The following is a 16,898-nucleotide window of genomic DNA, read 5'->3' on the forward strand; positions in this document are numbered from 1 at the left end:
CAGAAGTATAAATGATTCTTAGACATTTAATGAATTCATTTTTCCTCATATATAAACATCCTCAGGGAGAAAGCCATGTACTTTTATCATTTAATTCATCAAGAATTTACTGTATGAATGTTCTACAGTGTGCAAAGAGAACACTTTGGAGGGTGGGGAATGACATTTAAATAAGATAATGATTCCTGAGGAGGTTAGAGTCTAGTAGAATATCTAGTGACTCCAGCTCATTGGAAGCCATATTTAATGGGGTTAATGACCACTAAGCATGTGCTCTTGAAAGGTTGTCATTGTTTTTTAATTATATGATATTTTAAGTGTCTCAAAATAGCTCATCATTTAAAGCAATTGGTCATTTTTATAATTTCAGACTTTGCTTCCTCTGGGTTGATCTATACTTACAGTAATTTACTAGGGGAATCTTTTTTTTTTTTTTTTTTGGTAAGGCAGTTGGGGTTAAGTGACTTGCCCAGGGTCACACAGCTAGTAAGTGTTAAATGTCTGAGGTCGGATTTGAACTCTGGTACTCCTGAATCCAGGGCCCATGCTCTATCCACTGCGCCACCTAGCTGACCCCTACTAGGGGGATCTTAACAATTTGATACAACTAATGAACTTTCTAAAGTATCTTACTATTACCAAGAAAAAAAATATAGTCTGGATAAACTGGCTTGTTGTTTATCTATAACACATGTGTTACAGTTGTCATTTCCTCCCCACCCATACCCCCTGGGATTAGCTTTTTTAAAATTTTTTTATTTTTTTAAGTGGGGCAATGAGGGTTAAGTGACTTGCCCAGGGTCACACAGCTAGTAAGTGTCAAGTGTCTGAGGCTGGATTTGAACTCAGGTATTCCTGAATCCAGGGCCGGTGCTTTATCCACTGTGCCACCTAGCTGCCCCCTTTTTTTAAATTTTTAAATAAAGAACCAATTCAGAAATAAAAGTTCTGATTGGATTCAGGTGAGCTGTCTCATTTCGAGGAAGCCATTCTGTTGTGAATTAGAACTTTCCATCATTATTGAACTTCTGGTTTAATTGTTCACTTTAATGAGACATCACATTCATATAATAACTGGGTCACTAAGTTGGAGCTCACATTGGGCCAGGCTGACCCTGATTGAAACAGGACTTTCAGTCTCAATATGACCCAGTGGGTACACACTGTCACTGCCTTCTAATATATTCATTTTAAATGCTTTAATGAACCTGAGATCTCTTCTTTGAGTGTATTCTTTTGCCAGTGCAAACAATCCCTCCATACCTTCTCATCCTGGACTTCCTAGATGATGAGATACTGGACTGGGAGTCAGGAATACATGAATTTAAATCTCATTTCGAACATTTTACTGGCTGCTTGACTGCATATACAACTTAAGTTCTCCCAGGCTCCATTTTCTAATCTGTAAAATAAAGGACTCAGACTTATTGATGTCTCAGGTTCTTTTGAGCTCCAGAACCATGATCCCTTGTATAATCATTTATTACCTTAGGGATATCCTGCATAAGGTGTGTATCCAGCATACTGGATACCTTCTTCTTGTTCTTTTAACATCTTGAGAGTCTTATTGTAGCCCTCAGACTGCCCAAGGAGGGAGACATTACAGGAACTAGAAATCCTATGAAGAAAGCCATTTTCTCTTATTTTGTTTAAATTGGACCAAGATCTGTGATTTCATTCCTATAGGGAGCTCTCATTGAGAAATTCCTTTTACAATCAGGTCAGCACCATTTCTGCAACTTACAGCTTTAGAGGATTACCCAGAACACTGGGAGGTTACATTATCTGCTACTTCGAGTGAGGAATTTGAACTTGAACTGAGGTTTTCTTGACTCTAAGTTCAGATCTCTGTCCATCTATTCCTCATTCCCTGGACTATACTATATTTTCAGTGCTTAGCAGAATGCCTGGTACATAATAAATTCCTTATGTAAATGTTTGTTGTTTGTCCACTACCTCATACATACTGTGTTTTTTGCTTTAAACAGGGAATTCTATCTTTATTTGTGTCAAGAACCTCTTTGGAGGGCTGGAGATACCAATGGGTCCCTGCTAGGAATGCTTTGGGGTTTTTTGCATTTTGTTTTGTTTTGTGAGGCAATTGGGGATAAGTGACTTGCCCAGGGTCAAACAGCTAGTACGGTGTCAAGTGTCTGAGGCCAGATTTGAACTCAGGTTCTCCTGACTTCCAGGCCGGTGCTCTATCCCCTGTGCCACCTAGATGCCCCTAGGAATGTTTTTTAAAGCAAATAAAATAAATAGGATCACAAAAGAAACCAATTATATCAAAATAGGCTATTGATGTCTATTTGTATATGTGTTGTATGTATGTATATATACCTACATACATATGTCCATATTTGATCACTAAGTTTAAAAAATCTGAGTTTTATTCCCAGTTCTGCCACTCCATAGATCTGTGGCATTATCTAAGTCAGTTATCCTGCTGACATCTCTGCCAGAAGAAGATTTATCGTTGACTCTCACAGTAGGGCCTAGTTGCTTATACCAGCACTGACACCCAAAAAGAGGTCAACACCTGAGCTTTATGATGCTGTAATTCCAGGGATGCAGGTTTGAGATTTAAGCTAAGCGTGAGCTAGAAGTGGTACTGAAAACTTAGAAGTTTTGATCATGGCAAAAGGTAATTTTGTGAGATTTCAAGAGGACATGTGTATGTTGAGGGGACCTTTTTCTTGCACAAAGGACATCATTATACATGCAGACATCTAAAGAGACTGCCAATGATGACAGCTGGAAAAGGATAGTAAGGAAAAATGCAACAATAATCAATGCTTGGGTTGGCTGAGAGATATATACATAAGAACTTGGTTCAGTACGCGAATGAAGAATTAAGTAAACCAACTGGCAAGTACAGAAAGTGCAGTCACCTTGGGAGCAGCACTCAGCAGTTATGATAACAGCATACATCTGAAGGCAGGAAATGAAGGAGTAATTCCATATCCATTTGAAACCACTGGGGGAATTCAAAACTGCCAGAGCCAAAATAGGAACAGTTATCTATGGTATCTCTATCAGCTGTGTCACAAAAATAAGATCTTGCGCTTTTTCATTTCCCTGCCTTCCCCTCTTAAATCCCCTATTTTCTATTCTATTAATAGTGCACCCTGACAGTTTCCTTTGACTCTCAAAAGTTCTTAAGGAATACTTTAAAAATCTAACAGGATAGAGGACACACTATGAAACAAAGATGTCTTTCATTCAGTCAAAAATTCTAGTAAGTGAAAAATGGTCAAGGGTGGAGACAGACTGAAATTGTCTTTTGAGACTATATCAAGCTTTTTGATTGGTTTACTTCCATCTCCTGAAAGTTCCTTAAGATGAGCCATTCCTTTCAATAAAAATAAAATGTTCATAATGAAAGTTAGATAACTCATAAATGAAGAATTATGTTAGGGTGGCGTCTTTAAAAGGATATGCTTATCTCAAACATACTTTAGTTTAAAAATTTTGTGGCACCATTTCATTCCTATCTTTACCCTAGGTGTGGGGGCACATTTCATGGAGCAAAACAATCTTTTGATGAATAGATGATTCTATATGGTGAAAACATATTTTTGGATTCTAAGGTGTAGAAGATGAGCAAATTAAAGATGAAGTGTCTAGTACAACTGTTTTGTTCAAATACCTAAAATTCCATTTATAAATAAATACTTCTATAAAATATGTGTTTGGATTTACACTGGCAAATTAGTTACTAAACTTGATCACAGAATAACCATATTATTTCGGAAGGAAAAGAGTTGTTGTGGAACTATTTTTGAAGTGGGAATTAACAGATTTGTGGGTGAAACATCTGATCTACTTGCTAAATTAATAAATGAATATACTTATATATTTACAAGTTACACCATCTACTGAGATCCCAAATCCTCTTCTCAATTGGTCTTGTACAACTAAGGATTTGACATTATTAACTGTAGAATATATATGTGTGTGTATACACGCATACATGCATACATAGATACATACATATATATACAACCCCCCCCCATTCAGGAAATTGGAAGGATAGTAGTATCTTTTTTAAAAAATATATATTTTATTTTACTTTCTTTGTAGGTCAATGAGGGTTAAGTGACTTGCCCAGGGTTACACAGCTAGTAAGTGTCAAATATCTGAGGCTGGATTTGAACTCAGGTCCTCTTGAATCCAGGGCCTGTGCTTTATCCACTGTGCCACCTAGCTGCCTCCATAGTAGTATCTTTGATGGAAAATAGGAAGTTTTCAACTTCCAAGGGTGGAGCCAAGATAACAGAGTAGTGTAAGCACTAAGCCAAACTCTCCTGACTTTCACCTCCAAACAACTTTAAAATAATGCTTTAAATAAAATTCTGGAGAATTTAAGCAGAGTTAAAAGGAAAAAAATTCAGAGACAGACAGACAGACATTCTTCTAGCCCAAGATAATGTAGGAAGTCAAGAAGAGAGATCTGTGACATGATTGAAGTCTGCTCTGGAGTCCACATACCAGTGGTGGGTCTAGGTGGTGGCATCAGAAGGAGCAGCAGCTTCAGAAGCTCTCAAGACAGAGACAGTAAAGGGACATGACAATTGGTCAGAAATTACAGGGGGACCTCCGTGTTAGCACTGGATGCAGGACCAGACATTGTTTGACAAATTCATTGATTATATCTGCTTCTGGATCATGGTTCAAGAGCAGAGAGAAATACTTCCAAGAGGAAAGTAGGGGAAGTTGTCAGCACATGCTGCAGTCTGTGGTAGCTCCAGCATGCAGCAGCAAAGGGGATCTGGCAGGAGCTGTGACCCCTGCTGCCTTCAAAGCCTCATTCTCAGCAGTGAGACCCTTGCTCCTCCCTCCTCCTCTTCCTCTTTCCGCTTCTCTTCTTCCTCCTCTGGTGCTCAGAGCACCCGTTCCACACCATGACTGACCAGCTGACTAAGGAGCAGATTGCAGAGTTCAAGGAGGCCTTTTCCCTGTTTGATAAGGATGGCAATGGGACCATCATCACCAAGGAGTTGGGTACAGTGATGCAGTCCCTGAGTCAGAACCTGATTGAGGCCAAGCTCCAAGATATGATCAATGAGGTGGATGCAGATGGAAATGGGATGATTGACTTCCCTGAATTCCTGAACATGATGGCAAGGAAAATGAAGGATATAGATAGCAAGGAAGAGATGAGAGAGGCATTCCATGCCTTTGACAAGAATGGGAATGGCTATATCAGTGCTGTGGAGCTTCGTCATGTGAAGACCAACCTTGGGGAGAAGCTGACCAATGAGGAGGTGGATGAGATGATCCAAGAGGCAGACATAGATGGAGATGGCCAAGTTAACTATGAAGAGTTTGTACAGATGATAACCACAAAGTGAAGGCCCAAGGCAGCTGGTGATGCCCATTCTCCTTTGATCCTTCCCTCCCTCCCTCCCTTCCTCCCTCCCCCCCCTCAACACTCTTACTCATATAACCTGGTTCTAAGCCAACCCTGACAACTGAGAATACAACATAAAGCAACATGAGATTTTTTCCCCCTCCTCCCCAAAAAAGAGGAAAGTGGGACTCTTGAGGGACAGTATCACTTTTGTTCACAAGGCATCAGGGGCCCTGAGAAATAGTACTGATTTAAATCCAAAGGGATCAGGGAACCTTCCAGTATAGGGACCAGACTAAGAGAGCAGTGGATTTCCCAAGATGACACCAACTTTGAAGCATCCAAAACTTCCAAACACCAACTTCTAGACCTGAAACCAGCAGTGCAGAAAAGCCTAAAGCTTGAGACCATACCACATACCCATGCCAGGAACAGAGCCCAACCCGACCTTAACATAAAGTTCAAAATCAAGAAGTAGTATGGAAACATGAGCAAACAACAACAAAAAAGAATCTGCCCATGAAAAAACTAATATTTTGAGAGGGAAGATCAGGGAACAAACTCAAAAGGAGGTGATAAGTCAAACAGCTATAAGCAAAGCCTCAAATGAAAAAATAAAATAAGTTGACAAAAGCCCAATAAGCATTCCAGAAAGAGCTAATTTTTTTTAATCGATTAAAAGTGGTAGAGGAAAAAATAAAGAAATGAGTACAAAGGAAGAAAATTACAAAAAATTCTAACAATTTGGTAAAAGAAGCACAAAAAAATTTTAAAATAGAATTGGTCAAATGGAAAAACAGGTACAAAATCTTACTGAAGAAAATAATTCTTTAAAAACTAGAATTGAATAAGTGGAAACTAATAACTCCATGAGAGACATCAAGAGAAATTCAAACAAAGTCAAAAGGATGAAAAAATAGAAGAATATTTGAAATACTTTATCAGAAAAAAAAACCAACTGACCTGAAAACTAGATAGAGATATAATTTGAGATTTATTGGACTATATAAAAGCCATGATGAAAGAAAGCGCATAAACATTATATTTCATGAAATTATCAATGAAAACTGCCCTGATATCTTAGATCCAAAAGGTAAAATAAAAATGGAAAGAATCCATCAATCACCATTTGGAAGAGATCCCAAAATGAAAACTCCTGGAAACATTATGACCAAATTCCAGAGCAACCAGGTCAAAGAGAAAAGATTGCAAGTAATCAGAAAGAAACCATTCAAATACCATGAAGCCACAGTCATGATTATACAAAATTTAGCACTTCCCATGCAAAAGGAGTGGAGGGCTTGGAATATGATATTCTAGAAGGTAAAAAAGCTGGATTTACATCCAAGAATAACAAAACCAGCAAAACTGAATATAATGCTTCAGGGGAAAAATAGACATTTAATGAGATAGAGGACTTTCAATCATTCCTGATGGAAAGATCAGAGCTGAATAGAAAATTTGACTCAAATACAACAATCAAGAGAAGCATAAAAATCATAAAAGACTCAATAAGGTTAAACTGTTTACCTTTCTTTAGAGGAAGATGATACATGTAACTTTTAAGAATTTTGTCTTTATTAGTGGAAATTAGAAGTCACTTAGCAGTGAGTTAATTATATTGGGAAGATGTCCAAAACAAAAAATGGACAGGTGAAAAAGAAGGATGCCCTGGAATAAGGGAAAGGGGAAGAAAGAATGGGGGAAATTATTTCACATAAAAGAGGTGTGCAAGGAAGAGCTTTTACATTGGAGGGGGAAATGATGGGGAGGAGAGTCAATGCTTAAATCTTACTCACATCTAAATTGGTTCAAAGAGGACACACACACACACACACACACACATATACATAGATACATATATACAAAGACACAAACATGTATTGATTTGGTAACATAAATATCTTGCCCAACAGTTAATTTATTTTATTCAGTGATATATCAAATTGCCAAAGAATTATTTTTAAAGTTGAAAAATAGTAACAAAACTCACCTCGAAGAACAGAAGGTTAAGAATATCAATGGAATCAATGAAAAAATGTGAAGGAAGAGCGCCTAGCAGTTATAGATTTCATTGTATATTATAAAGTGCTAATGATTAAAACAATCTGGTACTGACTAAGAAATAGAGTGGTAGATCAGAGGAATAGATGAGGTTCAGCCATGTCTGAATCTTCATGACCCCATAGAGCACAGTACACCAGGTCCATCTATCCTCCATTATCTCTTGAAGTTTATAAAAGTTCATGTTCATTATGTCCATGATACTGTCTACCCATCTCATACTCTGCCATCCCCTTTTCCTTTTGCCTTTAATCCTTCCAACATCAGGGTCATTTCCAAAGAATCCTATCTTTTCATTATGTGACCAAAGTATTTAAGCTTTAGATTAAGTATCTGACCTTCCAGTGAATAGCCTGAATTAATTTCTTTAAGTGTTGAGTAATTATATCTTCTTGCTGTCCAAGGACTCTCAAAAGTCTCCAGCCCCACCATTCAACTGTGTCAGTTCTGTGGTGCTCAGCTTTCTTTATAGTCCAGCTTTCACATCCATACATTGCTACTGGAAAAACCATAAGTTGATTATGCAGACCTTTGTCAGCAAGTTGGTGTCTCTGCTTTTTAGTATGTTGTCCAGATTCCCAATAGCTTTCCTTCCAAGGAGCAAGCATCTTTTAATTTGATGGATCACGTGACATAGGTCATATGTGTTTCATCACATTATCCAGTTGTCATATGACAGGATGTGTTCATCATGTGACATAAGTGCATGTTTTATGTGCATTTAGTCATACTGTGTTGTCTACCATCACATTATGAGCTATATTTGATATATGATGTAGCATTCTCATTGCATGGCATGTGATGTGATCCATGTATTCTTTCATATGACATGGCATGTCTGTCAAATAATGAAACAAATAATGATGCCTGTCACATGATGAAGTATGTTGGTCACAAGATGAGGTCAATCACATGACATTTTTTCAAGGGTCTAGCTTTTAAATCCTATTCCTATGCCTAAAATGATCTTCTTGCCAACCTTTGTCTTAGAATGGGTACAAATTATTTTCAAATAACATGAACCTCTGAATTCTTCCACTTCTGTTTTTTGTTTTTTGGGTTTTTTTAGTGAGGAAGTTGGGGTTAAGTGACTTGCCCAGGGTCACACAGCTAGTAAGTGTTAAGTGTCTGAGGCCGGATTTGAACTCAGGTACTCCTGACCTCAGGGCTGGTGCTCTATCCACTGTGCCACCTAGCTGCCCCTTGAATTCTTCCACTTTTAAAGATAAGTTTATGGCTCTGTCCCTTTTACATGTGGGCATTTTGGGTTTCTGAAAGGGATAGGGGAAATGAGGGCTATTTGCATAAGAAACACTAATAAATTCAGATTGAGAAGTCCAAGTCTCAGATGCAAATTCTTAGGAAGAGATACACACGTCCTTGAAGACTTGAGGTCAAACTGCTCCTCAGACGAATGTACACAGATGGAATCTATTTAAGGGAATAGAACTAAAATCTTAAAATGGGGGGCAGCTAGATGGCGCAGTGGTTAAAGCACCGGCCCTGGAGTCAGGAGGACCTGAGTTCAAATCCGGCCTCAGACACTTGACACTTACTAGCTGTGTGACCCTGGGCAAGTCACTTAACCCTCATTGCCTAAAAAAAAAAAAAAAAAAAAAAAAATCTTAAAATGACTGCAGGGTTTTGTGGTCCACTAGTTCATTTATGTTTGTTCTCAAAAATTTGAAGATTATAAGTGATAGATTATAAAACAATAACTATTTTAAAGATTTTGAGACAAGTACATAAGGATCATTGGAGTCCAACCAAAATAGAAAAAAAAAATAGTTGTCTCACATCAGGTGGTAGAAATCAATCATTGCTAATGAAAAGATACTTTTTGACTTATTCAAAAATATAATTGAGGGGTGGGATACAAGGAAATAGAATAGAAGTAGAAGCTGAGTACATGATGATCCAGGAATGGGAGACATCAGAAGAAAAAAAAAAAGATGAAAAGCAGTTTATGGAATGCAGAATTTTAGGGTGAAAGGAGATTATCTGGAGACCAGTATAATCTGCAGGTGTTTTGTGCTACAGAGAGTTATGCTGATTCAAAGTCATGCTTTGTTATACTGAGAACTGACTATCTTCAAACATAGTAATACTCCTCTAGCAGCAACCAACATAAAGCCTAAGAATAGGGAAACATGTCAGTTTTTCTTTACTCTCCTTTACTGCCTTCTATGTTTTGAAATGGAGAAAAAGAGAGAAAAAAAAACCATAATCTTTGCATCTGCTTTGCTGTGACCTGAGGTAAAAGGGGAAGAGGTGTGGTTTTGCTGAGAGCTGATTGGAAAAAAAAAATAGAACCCGTTATTGTTATCTATTACTTAAGAAACTCCTCGAAGGACAAAAGCAGATCTAAGGAGCACGACTGTAATCTGCTTTAAGGGACCTGCTCATCACTGAAATTTAATAATCGTAGCACCCTGTGAATGGTGTCTATGCGTTAAAACATCCTGACATTGGTTCAGCAGCCCAAAAGTCTCAAGGAAACATATTTGCTCAACTAGGGAGTTATGAGGTCCAATAGAGCTGTAGATAAAAGAGAAGCATTATTGCCAGCAGGTGATATATAGTGGAAACTGTTCTGTAAAGAGACTAAGCACGTCAAGGTTTGTTATCCAGAGATGTGAATGTCTCTGGACACATAGTTTTTTTTTCTATTCATGTGTCTCCCCTTATCCTTTATGAGAATTTTGTGCACTGGTGGAAGAGTATGATGTAGAGTTATTATTGCACTTCAATATTTTTATTACTATTGCTTTTATATTCTGTTTGGTAAATGTTATGATTAGTTCTGCTTTACTATGTCATTTAATACATTTCCATAATCGAGAGTCATGGTGCTATTGTGACTGATTTTGTGTAAATATGAAGTACATCAAGTAGGACTCAGGAATAAGAAGGATGAATAGTAGTAGTATGTCTCCTCGCCCACAGTGTTACTATATTTCTCTAAGAGATTGAGTTCTAACTACATGATCACAGTCAGCCTACCACTCTGAAGAAAAAAACATTGTCAATGTGATGACAAATTTAAATGTCAATACAGAGAAAGAGAAACTGGTTGCAAATATTATGTAAGGTCCTATGCCAAGACTTAATCTATGTAATGAAAGCTAAAAAGAAATTATACATTTGGTTGGGTTAGGTAATCGGCCATATCTCAAACATAAATACAATAATTAATTAATCATATAAAACATTCAAGGAGATCAACACAATAAAGCTTTCCATTGATTGGCAGAAGCACTGTACAAGGAGAAGTCTAATTCTAAGTTTGAGCCTTACTTGAGCTATTGACACAGGGATTCTCCATAACTCAGATTTCTTCCTCTGGAATCTAACCACCTATTTTTAGAAGACATTCTATTCCTTCATCATGCCACAGATATTTCCAACACATTTGTCTTTCATTAATTAAGATTGCATTAAGTCACAAGCATGTTTTGTAGTTGGTGTGTTTTCCAGTTGATATATGAATATTATACCCCACCCATGAAATCTACTGTTAATATGTCACATAAAATATCCCCCCTTTCCCCCATAAGACTGTGAAATCTCATCTTTGCAGCCTAGCAGGGGTAAGTTTGAATCTCCTTCCAAACTCATAGTGAAAAAAATGAGTGAAATAATTTCATTTGTCTGAAACATGAGGAAGGTAGATATGAGGGAGGGGAGTACCCTGTACTGTAACTATCAAAGGAACCATAAAAGGGTAGTCAACTCCTGACTATCAGTATTCATCACCAGACATTAGTTTGACCAGCTCGGGAAGTGAGAACTACAGTTAGGTATTTCTGTCCCTATAAAGGAGCCAAGTTTACTAGTAAGTGATGACATTCCCTGGTGGAAAAGAGGCTATGTGTTGGTCCAACTTGTCCCCCTAGAGTCATGACACAGAATACCCTTTGACCTAGAAATATCACTATTAAAACTATATCCTAAAGAGATCTAAGAAATAAGAAAAAGGACACATATATAAAAGGATAGATAGATAAATAGATATAATATTTTTGGATATAATAAAGAATTGAAAGCTAAGGAAATATACATCAAATTGAGGATAGCTGAGAAAATTATGGTTTATAAATGTAATGGAGGTTTCCTTGAGGATGGAGGAAACAAGAGAACATTTGTAGGCAGTAGGTAAGAAGGATGTAGGAAGGGATACACTGAAAATTAGTGACAGATTAGGGATAATAGAAGAGGCAATCTGTTGGAGAGAAAACAGGTTGGAGTGGAATTACTTCTACCTATAGAAAGGTTTGTGTCAGCAAAGAAAAGGGCTACTTATTCATGTAAAACAGTAAAGAAGGAGGGGTCTAGTAAAAGAAGCCATCTGGGTGATAAGAGATGGCTGGAAAGGGAGAGATTGAATTGTATGACTATGATAAATGGCCAGTCTGCTGGATAATATGGAAGGGAATGAGATTAAAGATACACATTTAAGAATTTATTTGGTTAATAAGGGCCACCATGCCATATGAGACAAAGATGAAGGAGATAGTCATGGGAAGACATCTGTGATATAAAATGAGGAAGAGATGGATAGAAGAGTAAGATATTAGTGAAGTATGAGGCAAGGTCCTTAGCTGAGAGGGTGAGAGGAGGAAGACACATGGGAGGATTGAGAAAAGTATGAAAAGATTTGGAATAGCCATTGCAGTGGGTGGGATAGCATATTGTTTAGAGAGATGTAAAAAGGATAGCTTTGCTTCATCGAAAGCCTCTCTGAGGTTGTTACATAAATTTCTAGTGGATATAGTACCACCATTTTGTGCTTCCACATCTATTCAATAACACATACTAAAAGCAAAGGTGGCTTATGTTATCTTTAAATTCAAAAAGCTCACAGAAAGAATAATGAAAGAACAAATAACGGTATAGTCTGTAATTCGAAGGAATAATTTAGAATACCCTAACAGGGAAAAAATGAAGCAAAACAAAAACCCTTCCCCTTCTAGGTATATTTTCTCCAAAAGCTTTGGTTTCAAATAATTAAAAGAACTTGAATAAATGCTAATATTGTATAAATTAAATGAGTGCCCACATACATATATTATTCACAATATGGAAGAGTCACATGTTAAGAAATGTATGTTTATGATTACTCTTAAAAATAATTATCTCTATTCCTGAGCCATCATTGTTGCATAGTTTATCTTGGATCTTGGATCTTGCATAATTCACCTATTTGTAAATTGAACAGAATGATTTTTCCCTCTTTTCTTCCTTCCTTTCCTTTTCCTTCCTTCAGAGAAGACTGTCCTTTTTCTTTTTTTAAACACACTTTTTAAAAGAATCAATAGTTATTTTGGAGAGATCAATCGTTGATATGTATAACTTTCAGTTTCTCAGTTTCTTGCCTGGACAGTGATTTGTTTTGTTATTGTTGTTTGTTTGTTCATTTTTTCCCCTATTGAAATATGGGATCATCTATATGCAATAGTATGCCGTCAGATTCTTGCAAATTTTCCTTGCCTCTGACACATCCAACTGAGTGATACTGACAGAAGAGAACACCCTGAAAGCTCTTGCATAGAATTTACTGCCAGTCCTTAAGGTCCTTGAGTGAAGTTTCACTTTTAAAAGTGGTTAGAGAGAAGGCAAAGCAGATATTTGTGGTTTCATTCATATTTCTAGAAGCTGTTGGTAACTTTGAAAAGTAATGAAAAATTTTATGTTTCTTAACAGTGACAACCAACACCACAATGCCTTTATTAAATAGCCAACTCTTGAAATTACTCACTTGGGATTAAAATGGAAGTTCAAGAATTATTGGAAATCTAGTGGTGCATTTTTGGAATCTTTGAATAAGCAATGAATGCAAAGCAAAAGGAAACCACAAACCCTAAAGCAAGTCTTAATCTCATAACAATAATATAAACAGGTTAAATATGGGCAACATCTACTGTAGGTTAAATCTGGAGAGACTTCAAAGTCCAAACCAGTTTTCCTTTAACCCTTCTCCCATCAAAGTAGGAAACAGAACATGCTTCTGAATATTTCTTTTAATTAAAAAAAATCTTCTTGGAGTGACCATGTTTTCACATTTTTTAAGGTTTTTTTTATTGATATCTCCTATTTCTTACATCATCGTAGTTATCCCAAGAATCATTCCCCTCCTCCCTGTGCCTTACAGAAAGCCATCCCATATTAAAATTTATATATAATATTTTTAGAGAAGGAAAAAAAAAGTCAGCCTAAACCTTATCATTACATTGAAAAAGTCTAAAAACATGGAATGTGTAACATCTGTAGACTTCTCATCTCCATGAAGGGGTGGTTAGGGGTTTCTTTTTATAGCACTTCATTTGAGTCTTACTTGATCTTTATAATTGTGTTACATTTACATTTTATTTTTTTGTTGTGTCCTTTCCATTATTATCATTGTGGTTATTGTGGGGGGTTTTCGACTGTTTCCTCTGCATCAGTTCACATAGATTTTTCAATGATTCTCTGAATTAACATGCAACATTTCTCATGGCAGAATAATATTCCATTATATCAATATGGTAGTATTGGTTTAACCATTCTCCATTTGATAGGTATCTACTGTGTTTCCAATTCTTAAAAAATCATGAAAATTATTGCTATAAATATTTTAGAGTATATAGGGATTTTCTTCTTATTAATGTCTGCTGGGTAAAAGCCTGATAATGGAAACTCTGGTTCAAAGGGTATGGGTGATTTTGTCATATTATTTACAGAATTCCAAAATCTTTTCTAAAATAGTATTAAAATAATGTTTTAAAAGGTCCCCTTAGGTTTAGCCTTTGTAGGATTTGTAGTATAAAATAGTATTTTACTTTATGAAGGGCAGCTAGGTATTGCACTGGATAGAGTGATGGGCCTGGAGTCAAAAAGACTCATCTTTGAGAGTTGAAATCTGGCCTGAGGCACTCACTAATGTGTGACTCTGGCTAAGTCACTTAACCCTATTTGCCTCAGTTTCCTCCTCTGTAAAATGAGCTGGAGAAGGAAATGGAAAACCACTCTAGTATCTTTGCCAGAAAAACAAAAAAATTCGAAAAGGGGTCATGAAGAGTTGGACACAACTGAACAATACTACACTTTATGAAAGGATTTTTCTGCATCTATTGAGATTACCATGTAGTTTGGGGTATTTTAATGTAATTTAATATTAATAACATATATATATACACATGTGTATACACTATACACATATTTACTATATTTGATGTTTACATATTAAATATATATACATGTATATTTATACGTGTATATTGTGTATATATGTATATACCTCATTTGCTTATGGTTCTCCCTTGTGTCGTCCATTCTATTGAACTGTTGCTCTATTTTTTTGCATGGGGGGCGGCAATGAGGGTTAAGTGACTTGCCCAGGGTCACACAGCCAGCAAGTGTCAAGTGTTTGAGGCTGGACCTGAACTTAGGACCTTCTGAATCTAGGGTCGATGCTTTATCTACTGCGCCACCTAGCTACCCCCTTGCTCTATTTTTTTTTAATCAAATAACATGGCTTTGATGACTGCTGCTTTATATATAGTCTGAGGTCTAGAAGAGCTATGCCCCTTTCATCTTTACTTCTTCTTCTACTTTTTTTTTTTTTTGGAACAAACATTTATTTTATTTTTTTCCAGTTTCTTGTAAGGGTAGTTTTCAACACTCATTTTCAAAAGATTTAGAGTTCCAAATTTTTCTCCCTCCCTCCTTTTCCTCTCCCCTCCACAAGATAGCAACCAATCTGATATAGTTTATATATGTACAATCCGCAAGTGCTCTTTTTATCAGTTCTTTAATTACTTTCTTCAATGTTCTAGATCTTTAGTTATTCTACATGAATTTTATCATTTTTATCAAGTTCTACAAAGTATCTCCTTGGTAATTTGATTTGTATAACATTAAAAGTACTATATAAATTTTAGTAGTATTATTTTTATTATATTAGCATGGCATAGCCAACAGCAATAAATATTTCTCCACCTGTTAATTGGCTCTTTGTTTCTTTAAGAAGTGCTTTGTAATTGAATCAATCCAATTCTTTTCTGTGCTTTAGTTAGTCAATGCCCAGATATTTGGAATAGGATTTCAGAATAGTTTTAGTTTATTTCCATTCCCTATGGTGATTATTTTCAATTTTAGATAAATGCTTCTTGATATTAAAAAGGTCCCTTTATTCCTATTGGTAGTATTTTTAATATAAGATAGTATTATGCTTTATGAAAGACTTGGTCTACATCTATTGAGAAGATTATTGTAATTGTTTTGAGGCACCACCAACTGTACCCTTATAAGATGGTGTACTTCATTGATAAATGTTATATGTGTTCTGACTTGGGTCACCCTACTTCCTAAGACACAACAATATTAAAATTAGTCCAAATAATAACCCTACAATGAACCCTCTTAGTGTTCAAATGAAAGGAAGAGTCAATCAATAAGGGAAACTTCATTGTTATCTTATTTTAGAAATTGCCACAACCACCCCAACCTTCAACAATCACCACCCTGATCTGTCAGCAGTCATCAATATCAAGGCAAAAACTCCTACCCACCAAAAGTTTAAAATTCACTGACAAGGGGCGGCTAGATGGCACAGTGGATAGAGCACCGGCCCTGGAGTCAGAAGTACCTGAGTTCAAATCTGGCCTCAGACACTTAACACTTACTAGCTGTGTGACCCTGGGCAAGTCACTTAACCCCAATTGCCTCACTAAAAAAACAAAAAACAAAAAAAATTCACTGAGGACTCAAGATGATAGCATTTTTGTTTGTTTGTTTGTTTTGGTTTTTTTGCGGGTCAATGGAGGTTAAGTGACTTGCCCAGGGTCACACAGCTAGTAAGTGTCAAGTGTCTGAGGCCGGATTTGAATTCAGGTACTCCTGAATCCAGGGCCAGTGCTTTGTCCACTGGACCACCTAGCCGCCCCTAAGATGACAGCATTTTAAGGAATAAAGTATTTTATTTAAGGTATCTACATTTTAAGACATAATAACTCTATTGCACACTTAGTAGACTACAGTATATTATAAATATAACATTTTTATTCACTGGGAAACCAAAAAATTCATGTGACTCACTTTATTGAATATTTGCTTAATTGTGGTGGTATAGAACCAAACTTGTAACATCTTGAAGGTATATCTATAATTAGAATGTCCAAGCTTTAGCCCAAAGAATTACTGAGAAAATGTACCACCCTTCCTTGCTTTATGGAAGAGAGACAACTAGAGGTCTTTCGTTTGGCATATAATGTAAGACAGATAATATGTTGGGTTTTTCTGAATTGCTCCCCCCACCTTTGTTACAAAAGTTGGTATATTAAGTATGGGAATCAGTAGTGATGTTTTTGGAAATGAAGGTGATATAAAAGAAAGATATCATTGAAAATTAGATTTAAAAAAAAAACAATGAAAGGTTTAATATGGCATATTTTTGTCTTCCCTCAGAAAAAATTCATAATATAACAGGCTTTTTCTCTTTTCT

The 16,898-nt window shown here is 36.4% G+C and overlaps 1 protein-coding gene across 1 annotated transcript; it reads left to right on the top strand.

The window, feature by feature from the left end:
- Positions 1 to 4,904: 4,904 nt before the first annotated feature.
- LOC122738765 (calmodulin-A-like) lies at positions 4,905 to 5,354 on the top strand. Its single transcript, XM_043980708.1, has one exon. It carries the CDS (start codon positions 4,905 to 4,907, stop codon positions 5,352 to 5,354), a length of 450 nt encoding a protein of 149 aa, XP_043836643.1.
- The last annotated feature ends 11,544 nt before the right edge of the window (positions 5,355 to 16,898 follow it).

The sequence above is a fragment of the Dromiciops gliroides genome, chromosome 1 (assembly GCF_019393635.1).
Source record: "Dromiciops gliroides isolate mDroGli1 chromosome 1, mDroGli1.pri, whole genome shotgun sequence".
Classification (NCBI taxonomy): domain Eukaryota; kingdom Metazoa; phylum Chordata; class Mammalia; order Microbiotheria; family Microbiotheriidae; genus Dromiciops; species Dromiciops gliroides.